The 21288-nt window shown below is 34.0% G+C and overlaps 1 protein-coding gene across 2 annotated transcripts in view; it reads left to right on the top strand.

The window, feature by feature from the left end:
• UBN2 (ubinuclein 2) overlaps positions 1 to 19687 on the top strand; it is a 128190-nt gene extending 108503 nt beyond the window's left edge. For both annotated transcript variants that reach the window (XM_051963606.1, XM_051963607.1), the window contains one exon: positions 1105 to 19687. In XM_051963606.1, coding sequence (XP_051819566.1) covers positions 1105 to 1154 — 50 coding nt within the window. In that variant the 3' untranslated portion in view covers positions 1155 to 19687. The remainder of the gene's footprint in view (positions 1 to 1104) is intronic.
• Positions 19688 to 21288: the final 1601 nt, after the last annotated feature.

The raw sequence follows: 21288 nt of genomic DNA, 5'->3' as shown, positions 1-21288 counted from the left end.
ATCTTTCTCTTGTCTCTCAAATTGATCTACTAAAATACGTATCTGACCATATCACTCTCTAACTAATTAAGCTTCAGTAGCTCCCTATTACCTCTAGCATCAAATACAAAATCCTTTATCTTTTAAAGCCCTTACATCTTTCTCTCCAAGTGCTTTGAAATCCTGTTGCTATGAAGACCCTTGCTATTCCTCACACATAACCACTGCCTTCTCCTTGCTGTCCTAGTGCTAGGGATGCTTTTCACTCCTCATCTTTACTTCCTGGCTTCCTTGAACTGCCTCCTAAAGTTCCATCCTCTGGAAGACTCCTTTCTTACTCCTCCTTCCCGTTAATGTCTTCTCTTAGAGGAAGCTATCCTCAGTTTATCCTTCATGTGTCTTGTTTACACATAGTTAAATAAAAGACTCATTATGACTTATAAATCCCTACAGTGTCAACATTGTAAAATTAATAGAAATTAAATGTAATCACAAATGAATAAATGAATAGAATCAAATTGCTTGCCCAATATGTGCTTTGTAATTCATTATATTCCTTCATTACCATCTTGGAAAGAGAAGGAAATAAGCATTTATATGGAGCATGTCTATGTGCTACACACTCTGCTAAACATTTTACAGATAGTATCTCATTTGATCCTTACAACAACCTTGAGAGGTGGGTATCATCATCATCATCATCATCATTATTCCCATTTTACAGTTTAGGGAATTGAGGCAAATGGGTTGAATAACTTTCCCAGAATCATATCTGAGCCTAGATTTGACCTCAGGGCCCTCCAGGCCCAGTTATCCACCCATGTGCTACCAACTGCCTCTGTAAGTGGCATGTTTACAATTATTTGAACTTCAAATGTAAATTCATCCATTTGACATTTAAAAAAAAAATCCTTCAGTGTCTTTTTATCTCCATGTTTCAGTTGTTATCTATTTTGATCTTAATTACTTTAAACATTCTATTTTAAGGTATGAGTCACTGATGCAGAAATAAACTGTTACAAATACCTTAGTATATTTGCCTGCAATTTAAAAAAAAAATTTTTTTTTTGGTTTGTCTAAATTCTTTCTTTCTACTCACTGGCCCATTGTTTTTTTCTTTTTCAGATGGAGGCCAAAGTAAAGGGGACACTAAATTACAACGGAAAACTCAGTGACTTTCCAGCTAGCAAAGGAGTTGGAACACTTGATTGGCTGATGGGATCTACCTGATGGGAAAGTACTTATGTGGTCACAGGGCTGCTGTTTCTGTCAATGTTTACATTCTCTAGTCCCAAGCACTGTGGTGAGGAGGAAAAGGAAAAGAAAAACAATACTTGATCAAAGCCAGGTGCAGGAGGAAGAAAGGCTTTTGTGCAAAATTAGAGACCTTGTTCTCTTCTATAGAAAGACATAGTTACAATTCTAACTGGCTTTAAAGTGATTCAGTTGTCAAACCCACAGAGTACAAACTTGATTTTCCCCAGGGGAGGAAGAGGAATTTGAATAGATTGGGGTGAATTTCATCCATCCTGGGGATTGGGGCCAGACCACTCTGGGTGCAGATATAATTTCATAATAAGAGAAAATATTTTAGTCCAATATATCTGAAATTAGATCAGGTTATCAGGAATAATAATTACATCTGCTTGAGTGGCCTATGCAGCAAATAATAAATTTGCCACAGAGAACCCATTAACATGTCCAGTGTCTGATACAGAATAGTAAATTACTACTATATCCTCAAAAATCCTGATCAAACTTGAACCTTCTTTACTGATGCAGGATCTCCAGCATGTAGTAATCCTTCCATGTAGAACAGTATACAAAGTGGACTGAGGATGCTGCAGGAAAGAGGAATAATAATAATCCCTCTCCAGAAACTTATTTTAGCACAGTGATAGGTAGTATTAAATCATCTAGATTTTTAAAAAGATAATAAGAAAATGGAGTCTCTCTTGCTCTTATCAGTTCAAATGTAAAGATTTTCCCCTTTTATCAAAGGGTCACTTTCCCCTTAGACACAGGTACTTAATGAATTTTGGCTGGTATTTTATTTGTCTGCTATTAATTGGTCAATTCTTAATTTCCACTCTTTTTTTAATATAGCTACTGTTATATTTTTCTCTTCCAAAAGGTGGGAAACCCCCAGGGACAATTCCCACTGTGTGGTCTCAGTCTTTGCTAGTCTAATAATATGACTTGTGACTCTCTTTAACCTAAATTCACAATTAGTTTACAGAGTTAACTAATTTTTTTTGTTTGAATAGTGGTACTTCAGATTAACTTTTGATTTAGACAGTAATCAGTGTATTTATAATATAATGGTTCTTCAGCAGCCATTTTGTGTGGCAGTCATATTTTGAGTGTTATAAGTCAGCATTAAAAAATTAATTCATGGTACCTAAGAGAACATCGGGTCTAGTATCATTATGTATAGTAAGGAATTTTTGTGAAGATTTTTACAGCCCATCTCTCCTGCTAAAATTCTAAATGCCTAGTTTATTGTCAAGATCCTAAAGTCTCATAGCTAGAAGTTCTAACAGGAGAGTTAATCTGAAGATTTGAGACTCCTCCACTGGCTCTACTTCCATATGAACACATCACCAGTGGCAGAGGATTTTGAGTGGGCACATGGAGGAAAATATGATTTGTTTGGTTTAATTTGACTTTGGTTTTTGGTTTGAATTTTAAAAAACAAACAACATTGTTCTGTTTTCTTTGCTTGAAGTTTAGTTTTCTTAAAAGCCATGTTTTTCATATTTTTAGCTGTGCTCAGAAGTAAAGGCTTTTGTATTCAATATATTTGTATAATAAATGACAGAGTAACCTAAAATAAAATCATTCATTGAGCTTTAGAATTCTGATAAAAAGATTTCCTATCTCTTATTCATGGGAAATCATGTCACATAGTTCATTTAGGTTTATGAGAGTACATATGCTTACCCAGACCCTGATTTTCCTTTATATAAAAAGTTTCTTGTTGCCTACAAAACTATTAAATTGCCACATTTGTACCTGGATTTTTTATTTTAAAGTCATATTGACTTTACATTGTGACAAAAAACATCTTTTTAAACAAGTAACTGAATATCTGAGATTGATCATAATCTAGGGAAAAGATTAATTTAAATTGACTCACTGATAAAGACTTTGTTTCACTTCTGTAAACCTAAGAATTTAGGTTACCATGATGCATATGGGAGTGTTTTCTCAATCCTAATAGGCATTTTGGAAGAATTTGGAAGAAGTTGCTGACAGAGAGTCTAGGGCTAAATTAATATGAATTAAGTTTTAATTAAATTTATAGTAGAGATATTTTTCTACTATTTCATACATTTTAGTATTGTCAGCATTTTGCTTGTATTCACTAAATTTAGTGGCAAATATGAAATTAATTCAAAGAATTTCTCTATTTGTATCTGTTTGAATGAATATTACAAGATTTTTGTTTTAAGTTTAGCTACCTGTGAAGAAGGTTAGGGCTTTCAGAGTATTAGTAAGCTTGCTACTTCTGTTAATTGTGCCATGACATACTAAAATAACATCACTTCAAATTTCATAGTAGAAACACTTTAATACTCATACTTACTGAATTAACTAATGTTAAATCATGCCATGTTGATTTCTTTGACTTCCCTGTGTCTGACTGACAATAGAATTATGAATTATTTTCCCAGATGTTATTTCATATCCACTAACAAAAGTATTTGAAGGACTGAAGTATCTGAAGAATCCTTATTTTTAGGGTTCAGAAGCATTCAGGGTTCATTGTATTCAGTCTTTAATCTCTTTAAGGTTCTTTTCAGATCTTTGATTAAAAAAAAAAAAAAAAACCATTATAAGTAACCATACCATACTCTGTTCTATTTCCCCACGTTTTAAAATATTGTACAATATGAGTTAGAAGGCCAGTGCACACCTAGATACATATAATTATAAATTTCTGCCCATAGATAAATGCATTTTTATACTTAGATTATAATGTTGAAATCACCCCCTTATTCTTGTCATTGTACATTTGTACAGTGTGTCATACTTGAAAAGATATTCAATTCATATGACTATTTTCAGCACTGGTGTATAAGGACTTGTAGGTCATATTGTACTTTTGTACTTAAACAAGGATCAGATTTTTGTGATTTTTGAATATGTTACATTATTGGAAAGAACATTAGTAGATTCCACATTTCTTTGAAAGGAAGAGTGTTTTTCTGTAAGAAAAAAAGCAGTGCCCTAATGCAAAAGGAGAGTTAGCACATTTAACTGAATCCCACTCAGTAGGGTTCTTGTTTCAGGAAGACTAAACTGTTTATTTTCAACTGTCTTATATTTTTAATGGCCTTCAATGATATATAAGCTGTTATTGTACATAAAAAGGAATCCTCAGTATTCACAAGCAATAATAGCCAGTACAGCTGTTTCTTGACTGAACAGCACTGAGCTTTAGATTGGGGACTGTATGGGAGCAAAGTGTCAAGCTCACTCAGAGCCTCCAAAATAAATGCAAGCAATAATGTCAAAGATAACCCTATAATAATGCCTTCTCATGTACTTGAGAGATCCAGAGAAAATAATTTAAAATTTTTCAGTGAAACCTGGGGGAAAAAAGCCAGGTTAATCTTGAATTACACAATTCCTTTCTCAGGATCAGGAAGTCAGATGATCATGTTTATATACTCTTCCATGCCTACCACCCCTGTGATGGATGTTAGTAGCCCAAATTTATGGGTTTGTTTGTTTGTTTGTTTGTTTGTTTTTTTAATAAGGGAAGTTGGATGGGGTTTATTCTATCATCAAGTAAAGGGAGAAACAGAATCAGTAGTATGAAGAATGCTGTGGGTTTGACATCTGTTTAATAAAAATCTATTAGAAGTGAATTTTAACCCAGGATCTTTTTTTCCCCAAAGCAGATATAAATTGTTTACTACCCAGGGTTTGGGAGGGGCAGATACCTTTAGTCTCTTTCCTATACCCATTATCATATCTCCTTGGACCTCCACTTGGTACAAGACACTTTCTGGAAGTTAAAATAGAGATATCCTATAATTGTCTCAGACTGCCATTTATTAAAAGAACTGTATATTCCTGGGGATCATCTTTTAGGACTCCAACTGTCTATCACATTTGCTGCTACATTTGTAAAATGAACTTTGACTGTATTAGCAAACTTTAATCTAGTTTACAGTTCTTTAATTGGGAGAGGGGATCATAGTAGAATTTTGCTCATGGATAGAAATGGGATATTTTATTTTGAGAGTGTACCATGAAAGCACAGTGGTCCCTCTATTCTATTTTTGATTGTTTGGATTTTGAACTTATTTTAAAAGATGGAAATAGAATTAAATAAAATTTGTAGTCAAACCAAACTTGAGAAATCTTCCTATACTTCAGCTCCCCAATTTCTGCTGAACTGAAGTTGTTAATAGGAACACTTAATCTCAAGGATTTTTTTTTGGTTGTTATTGTTATTTCTGGTTGTTGTTTTTTTTTTTAATAATGAAGCAGAAAACAAATGCAGTAGGTAAATGACTAATATTATGCAATTTTTATTTTATAAAAATTTAAGGAGGAAAAAAGCAAAATGTTGTTGAATTTTAATCAGTCTCTACACTTGCAAAATGCTTATTATTGTCCCCTCTAAGATATGCTCTGTTCAGGCCTTTGTCCTTTGTTAAGTGCCTTTTTTTTCTTTTCTTTTTTTTTCCCTTTTGAAGCTGTTCTCAGAGATCCTAAAGTGCAGGCTGAATAGTCAGGGATTTGGGAAGGAAATCGTAAATTTGCCAAGGTGACATCATGTTGAAATACTTTTCCTTTTCCTAATATGTATGTGGCTATATGTGTAAGATATTATATATATTATGCATATATATGTGTATATATGCATATACATATTATAAAAACTAGGAGCTACTACCATTGCATCCTTTCTGAACACTCTCCTCCAACACTCTTGCTTTTAAGAAATGGGTAATCAATAGAAATAGGTAATTGGGAATCATGTTTCCAGATGGTAATAACTGCTGCTTTGTGTTGATGCTTGTGAATATACTTTGGAAAAGAACATTCATAAGTCTATTTTTGACAATTCTATGTAGGTTCTTGTCACAAATGGAGTAAAAACAATATACTTGCTGTCCACTACTAGATATATTAGGTTATTTAGGCACTTCAGATTTTGCTACGAGTAATGTTCAGTTGTTGAAGTATTGGAACAACAAGGGGTTTATACATTAAAGTGATTGGGTACATTTCAGTATGGAGTAAAGCAAAACTACTATAAATTAGATTTGGTGTTTTATATCTAAACAGTCTCTGAGGGAAGTGAATGTTTTTCTATTATAAGGGGAGGGGGACGCTAAATTTTCTTCTAAAAAATAGAGTTTAAAAAAATCACGTAGCTACATATGTATTAAAAATAATAAAATTACAATTATGAAAGGTTTAGATGCTGAAGATTGCAATTACAATGAAACTCCCCAACTCTATGTTTAGAAGGGATCCTTTTTGGGGATTGGGAGGAGGCAGTCATTATGTTGCTCTTGATTCAGGACAATGTAAAGTTGTCCTTTGATTCAAGAAGCATATATGTTCCCATAGCTAAAATTCTTCTATGTAACTATTAAAAACAAAGAAGTACATTTTACTTTTATAAAGGAATTCATTATTTTGGGTCGAAAGTTTGAGATGAATTAATTTGTGAATCCAGTGTTTTCCTTCTCTAATGTAGTCAGTAAATTCTCTTTTTAAAATTTTTAACTTGGGGTGGGGTAGAAGGGAAGCTAAGGGTGAGGAGAGGAATAAAGGAACAGTTCCTGGTAGCATTATATAGTTAGAACAGATATCAGGTCTCCTGGGTTCAGTCATAAGCATTGTCATTGGTTTTTTGTGTTTAGGAGAAAATCATTTAACCTTCGTGCCTCAGATTACCCATCAGAAAATTGGGTATAATAATCTTCACCTACCTCCCAGGGATATTATGAAACTTTAATATTTCAAAAGAATTTTTAGTTTCTCTAAAATTCCTACATAAATGCAAAGTATTATTACTGTTTTCTTGTAAAGGCTGAATAACTGTTCCTCCATCATGGGGTCAAAAATTGTCATAACATTTTTAGCATTTTGAAAAAATCAATGAAAGTCTAATCTATTCCCGAATTTGATATTTTAATATACTCTCTTTATTCCTGGTGAGAAAGAAATATTTATGTTTGAACTGAAATACATTTATTGATTTATTGCACAGTAAGTGGTATCATATATCTGAAGAGTGTTTTTTGTAAAGTTGTGGAAATAGATATGAATTTGGGAAACCCCAAAATAGTTTAAAAGCTTATATAATCTGATTATTTTCTAAAGATTAAAACTTTCTTTAAAAAAAAAAAAATAGAATGTATAACAGTGGCACCATACTCTACTGCTTCCTGTAACTGAATTGTCAATACAACAAGTTAACATTGCCATCAACAAAATGGCTATAAGATATTGGGCTGAGACGTGGCAAATGAATTAAGTTTATAATTGACTTATTTTGGGGGTTAATAATAGTCTTGAAAGGTAGCTATTTTCTTCTTCTAGAGCTAATTTTGTTAGACCAAACTCCTTTTTTTTTAAGAGATTGGTAGGATTTTAACTTTAAAGATGAGAAGAATTTGGGAGACAATTTATAATGGATCTTTCTAGGAATGAACATAATGAGTCTTCATTTTACACAGGCAAACAGGCTCACCTGTAACACAGTTTTATTTTGGTGGGTAGAGTGCCTAGCCAGCTTTGCACTGAAGTGACAAGCACTTCGATCTTGTAACTTTGTCAGGTGCATAACCAGCTCTATACACTCCCTTCTCCATTGGTGACAAGGTTCTGCTTCTCTGTTCTCAGAAAAGCCCAAAATGTATTGCATTGGCTATGTGGGACACAGGAATATGGAAGAGAGGTAGAATATAGGTATTCTTCTCTTTCATGAATAGGGAATATAAGTATGTTTTTCCCACCTTAAAGGAGAAAATCAAATCATGTTTTTCTTTTTTCTTCATCCTTATTTCTTAAGTAGCAAATATATATATATATTTCTAATCATCATAAAACCTCAGTAGGAAGTACAGATTTGAGTAACAGTAAAAATGCTGAGTAATTGCCATTAGGGTATGTTTGTAGAGTTCAGACTGTAGCCTGTGATCAGGGTCAGTCAAGAGAGTGAAGGAGATGAATATAGGCCATCTAGCCAGAATAAATCAGGAGAGCACCCCGGGCCCAAGTCAAGCAAAACATCTGGTTTAGCTTGCAAAGTTTTCCAAGGACCAATTAGTTTGGCTCTAGCGATTAAAAACTGATCTTTTTTGATTGCTGTTTTGTTGCTTTTTTTTTTCCAGATAAAGCCTTAGTTTTCACTAATATCAACTATGCAGATAAGTGTATTCTTTGTTTCCCAGTATTATATAACTTCTTCCTTTTTTCCCATTCTTCAAATAACATGTTAGACTTCTACCCAAAGATTTAAGGCAAAAGGTTTTGTTGAATGTGTGTTTTTCAAGGAAAAAAGAGAGAAATTCTGCTTTGTTTAACCTTGAAATGTGAACTTTGTATTAAAAAACAAAATGCAAACCCTTTCACTGGTGCCAGAGTGTAGTTAATATCACAGAATGGCTTTGGGTTGTTGAACTAAAATTATTTCAGTAGAATGCTTAATGCTGAGAATGTTTCAAATAATGAGGCATATTTTCTGCAAAACTGAATCAAAAAGCCAGAGTTTTGTTTCTGTATAACATATGAAAATATGGAAACTGAATCCATAATTCTTGTCCTTCCTATTTTCCCATTAATAATATTTTCATATTTTCTAATCTTTGTTGTGATTAAAAAGTCCCATCAATTCAACTGGCGCATTGTCTCTCCAGAATAAAATTTTAACAATATACTCTTTCTATTCGATTCCAAAGCAAAGACTACTGTCCAAAATGTAATCCAGAGAAGTAGTATTCACATCTTAGTTGAGGAATTTGTAAAGATTCTTTGTACCTTGCTAAGGCACTATATTGGGAGACCAGAACTGTTTTTCTTATGAGTTTATTTAAAATGGTTTTAGTAAATCACTAGATTCATATGTCCTACAGTGAAATTATATTCTTTTGCATGTCCTGAAAAACTATTGTTGAAAAGTAAATTTTAGTGATAGAAACATCTACCTTTGTTTTAGCTCATGTCCTACTGCTTTTACCTACTCTACTTTCAATGGATTTCCATTTCATTTATCAGAATTTCTGGCATTTTTCCAGGCTGTTAGCTAAACATATGAAGTATGCCTGTTGAGAAGAGAGGTGTAATTATGTAGGTATCTGTGTCCAGGATTTAAAGAAGTTACTTGGTCTTAGTGATTGACTAAGATTTTTTCTTTTCTACTTTTATAATGCAGAAAAGCAGGTTTCTCAGCTGTTATAAGTAATGATGGTGACATCTATTGTCTGGGAGAAAGCAATTGGCAGATTTGTTCTTTTCTTAGAAGTTGAGGTGCAGTTTTTCCTGGAGGCTCTTATTGCTCTTAAAGTTTTGCCTCTTTCATATCCAGTCCTTGAAATGGATAGAATTGCTCAATCTCTATGTTTTTTGGAGAACTGTTTCCAACAGACCTGTTGAGTTCCCAGAACTACCTTTGGGAATATTGATTTTTTTTCCTTTGTTCTCAGACACCCTAGTTACCTAGTTATAGTGGTGACATAAATGTTGAATTGTACTGTTTTCAGTCAACTTTTTACAAGTTATACTAATTTATTAAAAAAAATTTTTTAGAAAGATAAGATACCATTCATTACTCCAGGGCAGATTGAAAATAATTTTCTTTTTAAAAGCCTATAAATTTATTAAACTGTTATCATCTTCAAAGAATATTTTGAAGTCTGCAACAACATGAAGCAGGCTAGCCATGTCTTTTCTGTATGTTATCTCCATTAGCCCAATCTACTATACTTCAGCTTTGGCATTTAATGTATCCCAACATCTAGAATTCCTAATTTTTTTTTTAATTCTACTGTTTTTTGTCTTGCATAACTACCTAAGACATTGATAACTTCTTCGGTAAAAAGTAGGGATGACATTAGTTGATGGGAACTGCTTCTCTTAGCAATTACTACTTAATGTAATTGACTAGCTGGGTGTTTGATCACTAGCTTTTTGATACATTATTTTTAAGCCTGAATATACCTACATAATTTCAGTAGACCTCAGTGAGCTTCATTGGTTTAGCATATAATCTTTACAACAATATAGCTAACAGACTTTTCAGAATTAGAGAATGTAATTTAGGTCCATTACTCACTGGCCAGTTCCCAGTGAAAGGGTTTAAACTGCAGTATCCTGTGTTTACCACCACTTTCAATTTTTTTTTTCAAAATTTAGCTGTATATTTGAGCAAAAGTAGCAAATTATTCTCTAATAAATGAGAATATGCAAAGCTGGAAGGCTTTCCAAGGGTGTTTGCCTGCTTATAGTTGTCAAGTTTAGCTATAAGGCTGAGGAAATGAAATCTGGCTGCTGAACAGTTTTTTTGTCCCAAATTACAAATATTTCTTAAAACCTTCCTAAGGACCTAAAAAATCATTAACCATCTTACCCCACTCCCAACACACACACAGGACGCATCCATCGCTTCTTCTTATTAGCAAAGGGTAATGCACATTTGTAAAAATTGTAAAAAATACATTATAATTTCTTTGAATTATCCTGCTCAGCTTTTTATTCAGGGTCACCTAACATCTTTACCCCTCAGGCATGTGAATATTGATGTTGGGAAGAAACCTTTGCTTATGAAAGAAAAGCAGGATGTAACTTCATGATGTCTTTTTTTCCACCTCTGATACCCTTTTCCTTCCCTCCCCCAGAGAAACTTATCTTCAGAGTACATTTTCCTCTTTCTCCAGCCACATTTGTATATGATACCAGCATGCTTCAAAAACAACCTTGAAGGAAGGGGCCTGAATAATCTATTGCAGTCGCTCTTGTTGATAGGCACTGATTACTATATTGTGCTTATTTATTAGGGAGATGCATTTTGCTAAGTTGAAGGGATACTGTAATTCTAAAGTGTGTGACTTAATATTTTGTTTTTATTTTTTTCTCTCCTTTAAAAACTGGACCTGAACACAAGCTTTGATTTGATTTTTGTAATAATCTCAGGACCTGAAAGATTGTAGCATTTAGTGTGTCTTAAAAATTATGTACTGTACCAGCCATGGATTTTTGTAAATATACCTGTCTCCCTTTTTTGTATTATTTTAGTAAAAAAAAAAATTAAATAAAGGGGGGTGGTGATGATTTGTGTATTTGTATGGGGGTGTGTGTGGGTGTGTGTGTGTAAGTATGTGCGTGTGAGTGCGTGTGCATAATGTGTGTGTATAAGGCTCTTTTCAAGACAACCTGGTGCTTGCTTAATTTTCCAGCTCTTGTTAGAGTGGGAATATGAACAAACTGCTGCTATTAAAACCCTGCACTGAGCATAGGTATTTCCATTTTATCCTTTCTGATAGTTGATTGGATGCTAGCTACCAGATTACTAGTAGGAAGTTAAACCTCCTCTTCCCACTACCCCACTGCCACCTGCATTCTTAGTTGTGCAGGATAGAATCTAAACCTTGGGAAGCTTAATATTAAAGATCTACTTTAATTAAAGATTCTTCTATTCTCACAAAATAAATCTCCATTTTCAAAGATCTACTTTTAAGAACTCTTCAGAGCTATATAAGAAATGCTTAAAGCAGTTTTATTTTATAAAACATTAGTCATCCTGTAACATTCTAGTGTCTTTTAGTGGGACAAAAGGGCTTGAACATTTCTAAATGCAAATCTGTGAAAGTAGCAAATTAACTCAATGGATATGCCCCAAACAGTGCAGGGATTTTGTTTTTTATTTTGTTTTGTTTTATTTTTTTGCAACAGCCTTGCTCATATTCCAGACATAGCTAGCAGTTCCCTGTTTTAAAACAGGAGCCTTATTTGATTCAGCTGTAGATGTTTCCTGTCCTTCATTTGTGGCAGGGCCCTTTTACATGAGTGTTCCTTTTTTTCTTTTATATGTGTCACGTGTCTGTGTTGTATTAAATAAAAAGGAATGTACATATTATTCCTGTCTGTTGTGCTCTTATTGATTTGGGGCAAGAGGGCATAGTGGATACTCAAAAGGCTTTTATTAAGTTCAAATACTACCTCAAATACTGAATAGTTTAACCTGAACAAATTACTTAAAATATGGGAGAGAAATAACATCAGTTTCTTACTTCATCTGTAAATTGAAGATAGTAATTCTTGAATAAACCATCTCACCTAAGGTTGTTGGGAGGAAATCCTGAAAGCCTTTTACAATCTTTAAAGTATGTTATAAATATAAGTCATTCTCAGTTTTGGAAGCCTTTTTGAGTCATTATTTTAATCGTTGTTCTTTGGATATCTACTAAGTGCTGTATTGATATTGTGGGCGACTTAGAAATACAGCAATAGGCTCTTTGGTTGACAAATTATATATCTCATAATCTCCAAATCCATTGTTCAGATCTGTTGCCATCACAGTAAACTAATCATATAAGTGAGTTTCAACTACTGCAGCAGACCATATCTCTCAAACTTCATAGCTTTTCATTCTAGTCCATTTTATATACATTGATAAATCTACTTTCTTACCATTCATGTTATTCTTATTCAACGACTTTTGGCTTCCCATACCTATTAGTAAAAATTCAAACTATTGGGTCAGCTAGGTGGTGCAGTGGATAGAGCACCAGCCCTGAAGTCAGGGGGCCCTGAGTTCAAATCTGGTCTCAGACACTTAACACGTCCTAACTGTGTGATCCTGGGCAAGTCACTTAACCCCATTTGCTTTTAGCAAAAAAAAGAAAAAGAAAATTCAAACTGCTTAACCGGGCAATTGAATTCCTCCACAGTTTTGTAAAATAAAACTGCTTTAAGCAATTCTTATAGAATTCTGAAGAGTTTTAAAAAAGTAGGTCTTGGAAAATAGAGAATAGTCCATGTGATTATTTTGTGAGACTAAAAGATATAGATATAAAGATCACAACTTTTTTTTTTATATAATCAGAGAGATAAGAAATAACCAAATGGTGTGGTAGAAAAAACTTTGAAATTTGGGGATTGGATTAGATCTCATAAATTCCTTCTATCTCTAATAATCCATGATGGAGAAGTCAATGTCAACTCAACTGGAAGTAGGACTTCCCCCAGATCTTACTGAATAGTATGTGAATAGCTGGGAAGAGTATTTCAAGTAGGGAAAGTGGAATTGGCAAATTCATGGTGGCTGAAATGTTTATGGCCTGTGCAGGGGAGAGTATTTAAATCAATCTGGCTGAATTGTAAAGTAAGTAGTGGGAGAAAAAGTTAAGAAAAGAAGTGGGGCCTAAATTGTTGAGGAATTCAATTGCCTGGTTAAGAAGTTTGAATTTTCACTAATAGATATGGGAAACCAAAGATCTTTGACTAGGAATGTGAAAATGGTAAGAATGTGGATTTATCAGTGTGTACAAAATGGAGTAGAATTAAAAAGCTGCTTTAGGTTGAGAAATATGGCAGACTACAGTAGTTGAAACTCAGTTACATGGTTAATTTACTATGATGACAATGGATCTGGATTTGGTGACAAGAAGATAAAATTGCTATGATGTGGTGAGGGAAAGGAGGGAGAGAGAATGAAGATTTAAAGACTCCTCTCAAAGATTTTGCCTGACTTTCTGAATGATATCTTTTGACAGAAATAGAAAAATCAGGAAGGGAAAGTAGTTTTAGGGAAGATGAGTTTATATTTTATATATGTTTGAGTTTAAGGTGATCAGAAATCTAAGACTAGGGATATGAAACTGGAATTTAAAATCAGCCAAAAATGTAGACATAAGGGTCAATTCATATACAGATGATATTTGGAGTCATGAAATTGGATGAATCTTTAGGAGAGTACATAAAAAGACAAGGGTAGAAAGCTGTGCTGTAAGGAGCATCTATCACCAAATGGAAGAAGGAACAGGATGTGCAATGAGTAGTTGGAGAAATAGAAGCAATGTAGTCCAAGAATCCAGACTGTAGAATTTCAAGGAGGAAGGCTATGACATACAGAGGAGAAAAAAAAGAGATTAAAAATGCTAGACTGAAACTAATCTGATTTTAAAGGTTTGGTATAAGCCAACAGTTTAAAAACCAAAGAGATTACCTGGTTTGGTGAAAATGGTTTACCAGTCAAGAATGATTCAGTGCTTTATATAGTTTACAACATGAATATTCTTATGTAAACCTTTACAATAATCTTGTTCATAAGATAGTATAAATACCATTATTTTCATTTCACAGATGTAGAAATTAAGTCCCAAAGAATTAAGATAATGTAAGAATAAGGAATAGAGGCAAGAAATTTGGTGAAATGAGGTAGAACCAGGTCTTTAAGGTTAAGTGAATCAAAGATTAAGATTCTAAAAGGTTGACATTCAAAGATATGACATATGAGTATGTAAAACACACCTAAGTAAGCCCAAACCTAGGGTTAAAGCTATTTGCATTACTTCCCTCTACAACTTGTTGCCTAGAATATGGCTCTTAAAGGAAGGGGAATATGCTTATAGCTATTCAAAAAAAGGTTCAGAGAGCAACTGCAACTCCTGGGGCCTGATGCCAATAATCCCAAATGTACTGAAGTTGTCCCTACCTCTTCAGCCCTTTATTACCAAAGATGATCAAGAATTATTGACCGTCATTTTTCCTTTCAAGCTTCACATAGGTAGACAGACATGGAACAGTAGTACCCTATCATTTTTTTTTTCCTAGATAAGTACTGCCAAACTTTTCCCCTGGGGCATTAGGACTTTTTAAATATGTATATAATAAAAGCTTTGGACTTGAATTAGAAGACCTGACTTTGAATCATGATAGCTGTATAATACTGGCCAATAAAGGATGTCTTCTTAGCTTTCATTGCTTCATCTGTCACATGGGGAATTAACCCTATACTTCTCCATAATAATAATTATAATAATAAACTAATCCCACTTCAAGAGGTTGTTATAAGAATTAAATTTGTATAATAATGTATGTAAAGAGTTTACTTGATGTAGAAGTGTCTTATTTAAATGTAATACCTATTTGAGATAAGCTTAGGAAACAAGGAAAAGTTCCTTTGATCTATTTTTAATCTATTTTCACACACTCATACTTGCCTTTTATATATATATATATATATATATTCAACCTAACTAGTATCCTTTGAGTAACTCAGGGAATAACTGACTTTTTAATTCCCTTTTTTTATAGAGAAGTCAAAACAGTTAAGGAGGCCTCTTCATCCACTGGAGTTATTAGGAAGAGAGAATACTAATAAACACATCTCATTTCCCCCTTCCATGCAGGCCAGGTGATAACAGGAGCCTACCTCCTATGGAATAGGAGGCAGAGTGGAAATGCTACACTGGGATTTATAGAGAGGTAGGTCAACTTCTCCTTGCCCATGGTAATATAGTAATGTTAACTATTCATCTATGTTCTCAATTAGTTATGTGCCCAAAATAAACTGGAAGGGATGTATACAGAATTAAGTGAAACTTAGTTCTAATTATGTCTAAAGCCTTCAATAGTTCTAGCAATTTCATCTGGTTGGGTTTTGGAAATAGAGTTAAATTTATCATAGATTCTGCTAGTCCCATGAAGTTGAATACTTAATTTTTAACAACTTTTAATTTGTTGGGAGAGAGGAGAAGGGTCTACTTTCTAGCCTATGATATGGATATGTAAATTCAGATGTCAGCCGGCTATAGAAGCTTCTGCAACTAAGTCTAGTGTCATTCAGTAAAATATTTGCATCTTTACAGAATGCTTTCCATAAAGCATTGGAGAGAAAATACAAGAAGAATAAAGGGAAATTTCTGTCTAGAGCAAATAAACAGTGCAGTTTTTGTGAATTATCATCAGGCATATGGAGAATAATTTTCAGGGATTCTGAGGCTTTATTAATAGGAGCTCTTTTTGTAGTAGCAATGAATTAGAAACTAAGGAGATACCCATCAATTGGGAATGATTCATCTAACTGTGATATATGAATGTAATGGAATATTATTATCCTTTTTTGAAAATTATGAAAGTGTTGGTTTCAGTGAAATCTGTGAAGGTGCATGAGCTGTTGGAGTCAAGTAAAACCAGGAGAACAATTTATATAGTAGCAACACTGTAAAAAACACCTTTGAAAAATTCCTGAAAGAAAGAACTCTCTGATCAATACAGTGACTATGAGTCAAAAGAACATTTGGAAGCTTGCTCCTGAAAGATCAGTCCAGAATGAATGCAGAATTTTTCACCTATGTCCAGTGCAGAATTTATTTTGCTTGACAATATAAATTTATTTTTCAAAAAAAGTTTTGTTTTTCTTTCCATGGGGGAGGAGGGAGAGAGAGAGATGGATTTTTGCTTATTAAAATAAAAATTAAAAGGGGAAGGGAACTTATTTAATCTTTTGGCTTTTACAGTTCTCTTTAGTTAATCCCCAGGTAAGAGGTGTAATATCTCCATCCTATGTCTAGCAAGCTCTTACCTCTTTCCCTCTTAATTCCAATGATAAAAATCACTGAAAATCATTCTCCTCCACTTTACTGCTGTCCCTTTTCTCTCTTCTGCATGCACTTCACTCTTGCCCCTCCCCAGTCTCTAATCAGTTTTGTACTTTCCCTCCATCAAACCCTCTAGAATCCCCTTATTGATAACAAACTGGCTTGTCCTAGGCTTTTTCCTTCTGCACTACTTCATCTTTTGACACTAATGAGACTTGGCTTCCCTTTGAAAGCAGTACATTTTGCCCATCCTCTCCAGTACTACATGCATCTGTCCTGTTTCCATAACACACATTGGATCAATAGAAGGTCTTGTACCCCATTTCCTTTTTCAAATCCCTCTGTCACAATGTCTGCTTTTTTTTTGATATTTGGCCCATCTACCTGATTCATCTCCAGTGGTGTTATGTTACTCCTAAATTATCTTCCTTCTCCTCCTCTTAAGGAGTTTGATATCTGGCTAAGACTTCTCCACCCTGAGTCTAGCCCTTATATTTGAAGATTTCAATATACGTGTTGATTTCACATTTTTTCAACTTTCTCATCTCCCAGTGCATACAAAAATACCCTTGATTATATCACCCATTAATGTTCCACCTCTATGACCAAAACCTCTGAAGCTCCTATATCTGACCATAACATTCTCTTCTTCCTCATGCTTCTTCCTAAAACTAGTTTTCATCCTTATTGTGACCTTCAATCCCTCCATTCCTCATTGATGTCTAACTCTCTTTTCTCTGCTGTCATCTCTCAGAATTGCAATTTAGAGTTAAATGAGACATAAACAACCATTTAGTTCAATCCATATCTAAAAACTATACCAAAAACCCAGCATAATACCTCTGACAGCAGTTAGCCAGTATCTGCTCGAACATATATGAAGGATAATTCTTTATAGAGATAGCCTGCCCTAATTGTTTGGGGAAAAAAAATTGTTTGCTCTTGGTTCTATGATCTGGAATCAAAAACAAAACAATTCTAATACTTCTAGGTGGTGTCAAAGAGAGTGCTAGGCCTAGATACAGAAAAACCTGAGTTCATTTTCGGCTTCAGATACTTATTGACTATGTGATCTTCAGCAAGTCACTTAACCTCTTTTTACCTCAGTTTCTTCAAATGTAAATGGGGATAATAACATCATCTGCATTTTAGGGTTTGACATTCAAATGAGATAGTAATTGTCAGTGCTTAATACAGTGTCTGGCACAGAGTAAGTTAAGCACTGTAATTATCTTGATAGCTCAACAGAGCTATATATCTTTTGAATTCTTTTCCAATATCTTCTGGGACAAAAGCCCTTCATCATTCTAAGTGCTCTTCTCTGAATGCTTCCTAGCATGTTATTGTACCTTCCCAAAATGGGACCTCCAAAATTGAATACAAAACTCCAGGTATAATCTAAGTAGGAAAGAATACAAAAATATATGACTTCTTTATTCCTAGAAACTAATAGTTTCTAAGAGAATCTTAGAGACTCTCTTAATACAAACAAGACTACATTAGTTGGTTCGTTGGTATTTTAGGTTTTTGACATCCCTTCATACTTGATGATACATATTTAGCTTGCAATTCACTATATGCTCAGATCTTTTCCAGGCTGTTAATCATGCCTCTCTCATCATTACTTGTGAACATTAAGGCTTCATTTTTATCTCTATTGAACTTCATCTTATAAAATTCAGACCAATATTCTAACCTGTCAAGATCTTTTTACCTTTATTTAATATATATCTTTATTTAAGACATTTATAAAAATGTTTACAAAGGCCCAAGCACAGATCCTGGGGCATTCTACTGGAAATTTCCCAAACTGACATTGAACTATTAACAGTAGGCTTTGCTATTCAACTAGTTATGAATTTATTTCTTTGTATGATTAGCTTGTCCATAATCATTTTCCCCTAAAAGATTGGGAATAGTTACTTAATCAAATGCTTTGCCAAAGTTAAATTTAAGCTTCTAATTTAGTAGTTTTATAAAATAGGGAAAAAGATCAATCTGGCATGATCTGTTCTTGAGGAAGTCAAGTTAGCTACTCCTTAGTCACTTTTGCTGGATCATTAATTGGTGTCCCATCCCTTCTGTGTTGATGTGCCCCAGCAATCTGTCCTGGGGTTTCTTTTCTCAGTATTCATTTTATTTTGGTGAACTAAGAGTTCAACTCATTTGATTTTTACTGATTATTTCCATATCACTATATCTAGCCATAATCTCTCTCCTTAGTACTAGTCTAGAATCAGCAGGTTCTTATTGAATATTACAACTGTATGTTTCCTCAGCACCTCAGGCTCAATGTGTCCAAAACAGGATTCATATTTCCCCACAACCCGCCCTTCTCCCAACTTCCTTATTTCTCTCAAGGGAACCACCATCCATCTTACAGTTTTCTCATTCTAGGAGTCATTCTCAACTCTTCATTTTCCTTCACTCCTTCTAGCAGTCAGTTGCCAAGTCTTATGAAGTTTCTCTACATAGCATCTCTCATATCCCTTTCTCTCCATCTTGCCATTACCTTAAGGTCACCTGAGCTATGAAAAAAATATCCTAATTTTTTCTCTGCTTCTATTCTTATCCCTCTTCAATTCATCCTTCACACAACTGACAACTTGGTATTCCTAAACTACACAGACATCATCTCATTTCCCTGCTCAAAAAAAAGCTCTCAATTCCCTTTTTATTTTAGAAACAAAATGTAAATTATTTACAGCCTTCCATAGTCAGGCTCCTAACTTTTGTGGTTTAATATACATTACTATACAATATATATACTTTATATTACAACCAAACTGGAATCCATGGCTGGAATGCACTCACTTATTAACTCATATAATTCCTTAGCTATCCTTCAGTATTCTGATCAAAGTGCCTCCTTCTATGGGAAGCTTACCCTGATCCCTCTTACTAGCTAGTGGCCTCCCCTTGGAAATAACTATTTACTTTGTGTTTTAAATGTACTTGTTGTTAGTGTGCATGTTTGTTTATTTTTTACTCATGAAATAGGATATAAACTCTGAGGGCAAATAATGTTTAGTTTTTATTTTTTGTGATCCTATCACATAATTCTGTACTTGAAACATAGCAGGTGCTTCAAGAAAATGTTTTAAATGAATAAATCAATTACTTCCAGTCAACTGGGTTTTTTTTTGGTTTTCTGGGTTTTTTTTTTTTTGTTTGTTTGTTTGTTTGGTTGGTTGGTTGGTTGGTTTTTTGGATACCAACTTTTAGAAGAAAGCTGACAATAATTCCTTAATCTAAAGGATTGGACCGTAAACTAAACTATTTGAAATTATGAATGTTAAAGGTTTGCGTTTGACTGCCACCTCCTTATGCCAGTACAGTTCCTTCTAAAGTGTGTGTGTATATGTCAACATATGATGTAAAATACCTGTTTATAAAACCTCCCACAAGCTTCTGTGTCATGGAGCCAGCTCACTGAAGCTAATAAAAAATGAGTATCCCGCCCCTCCCATTACTGTGTTAATCCAAGTGTTGAGAAGAATAATAATAAAGTTCCTGGTTGACAAGTCACAGAAAAGGGACACAAAATAAAGAGATAGTAAGTTGCTCATGATCCTGTTCTGCCTAGAACAGTGATAATTTCTTTGGAATAAGAGTAGAAAATGTTTGGATAACTTTTTATAAAATACTTTGTGTGCATTATATTTTATTCCCACAATAAGGTAGATAATTCAAGTAGAATTCAAGTTAAAATAACCTACTTCAGAAAGTTGTTTTTCAGTTCTTCTGGTCTTACCCAACTTTCTTTCTTGGGAGAACAATTGGAGTGGTTTTCATTTCCTTCTCAGCTTATTTTACAGGTGAGGAAACTGAGGCAACAGGGCTAAGTGACTTGTCCAGAGTCACACAGCTAATAGGCATCGGAGGCCATATTTGAATTCTGGAAGGTGAGTTTTACATATCCACTCTGCTACCTAACTATTTCAGGAAGACTGGAGTTTAAATCTCATCTCAGTTTCGTGATTCAGGGCAAGTCACTTCACTTCTTTTTCAATTTCCTCAACTGTAAAATGGGAATAAAATAGCACTTACTTCCCAGGGTTGCTGTAAGGAATAAATGAGAAAATATTTGTAAAGCACTTAGAAAGTTCCTGGCACATTGTGCTGTTTTTATTGATATAGCACTTAAATGACTTGTCAGTGTTGCCTGGTGACTGAAGTGGGATACAAGTCCAGGTTTTTGCTTTTAAGCCCAGTGCATTGGCCACCCAACCACAAGGTCAACAGGTGTGTCACATAGTTGACCTGCACTGAGGGAATGGAAGTTTTAACAAGCATCAAATGACAGTTATAGTTAGATATGTAGGATTTGGCCTCTTGGGAGAATATCAGGAAACAAAAGCTGACCCTACCCAAAAGTGTTCATGTTCAAAAGTTACCTCTTTTCCCCTTTGTTCGTTCATTTTTATCTACAAAATGCAAAGCAGTAAGCAAATTTATTTGACTCTGGAATTGAGGATTCATGACATGAGATATACACAAAGTGCAATTTAAGGAAAACCAGCTTCTAGAACTTGGTTTCATGTTCAACATAATCTAGAATCATCATGTTCTTTATTCTTCTGTGATTCCCTTTTTACACTTAGAAATCTGAACCAGCTTCTTAATTTCTGCCCAGTGTTCTTGATAATAACAGATAACACTTTAAGGTTTGCAAAGCACTTTATATATGTTACTTTATTTGATTTTCACAATAACTCTAACATATATAGGA

This window comes from Antechinus flavipes, chromosome 5, assembly GCF_016432865.1.
Source record: "Antechinus flavipes isolate AdamAnt ecotype Samford, QLD, Australia chromosome 5, AdamAnt_v2, whole genome shotgun sequence".
NCBI classification, from domain to species: Eukaryota; Metazoa; Chordata; class Mammalia; order Dasyuromorphia; family Dasyuridae; genus Antechinus; species Antechinus flavipes.
This window is presented reverse-complemented; position numbering and strand designations above follow the sequence as displayed.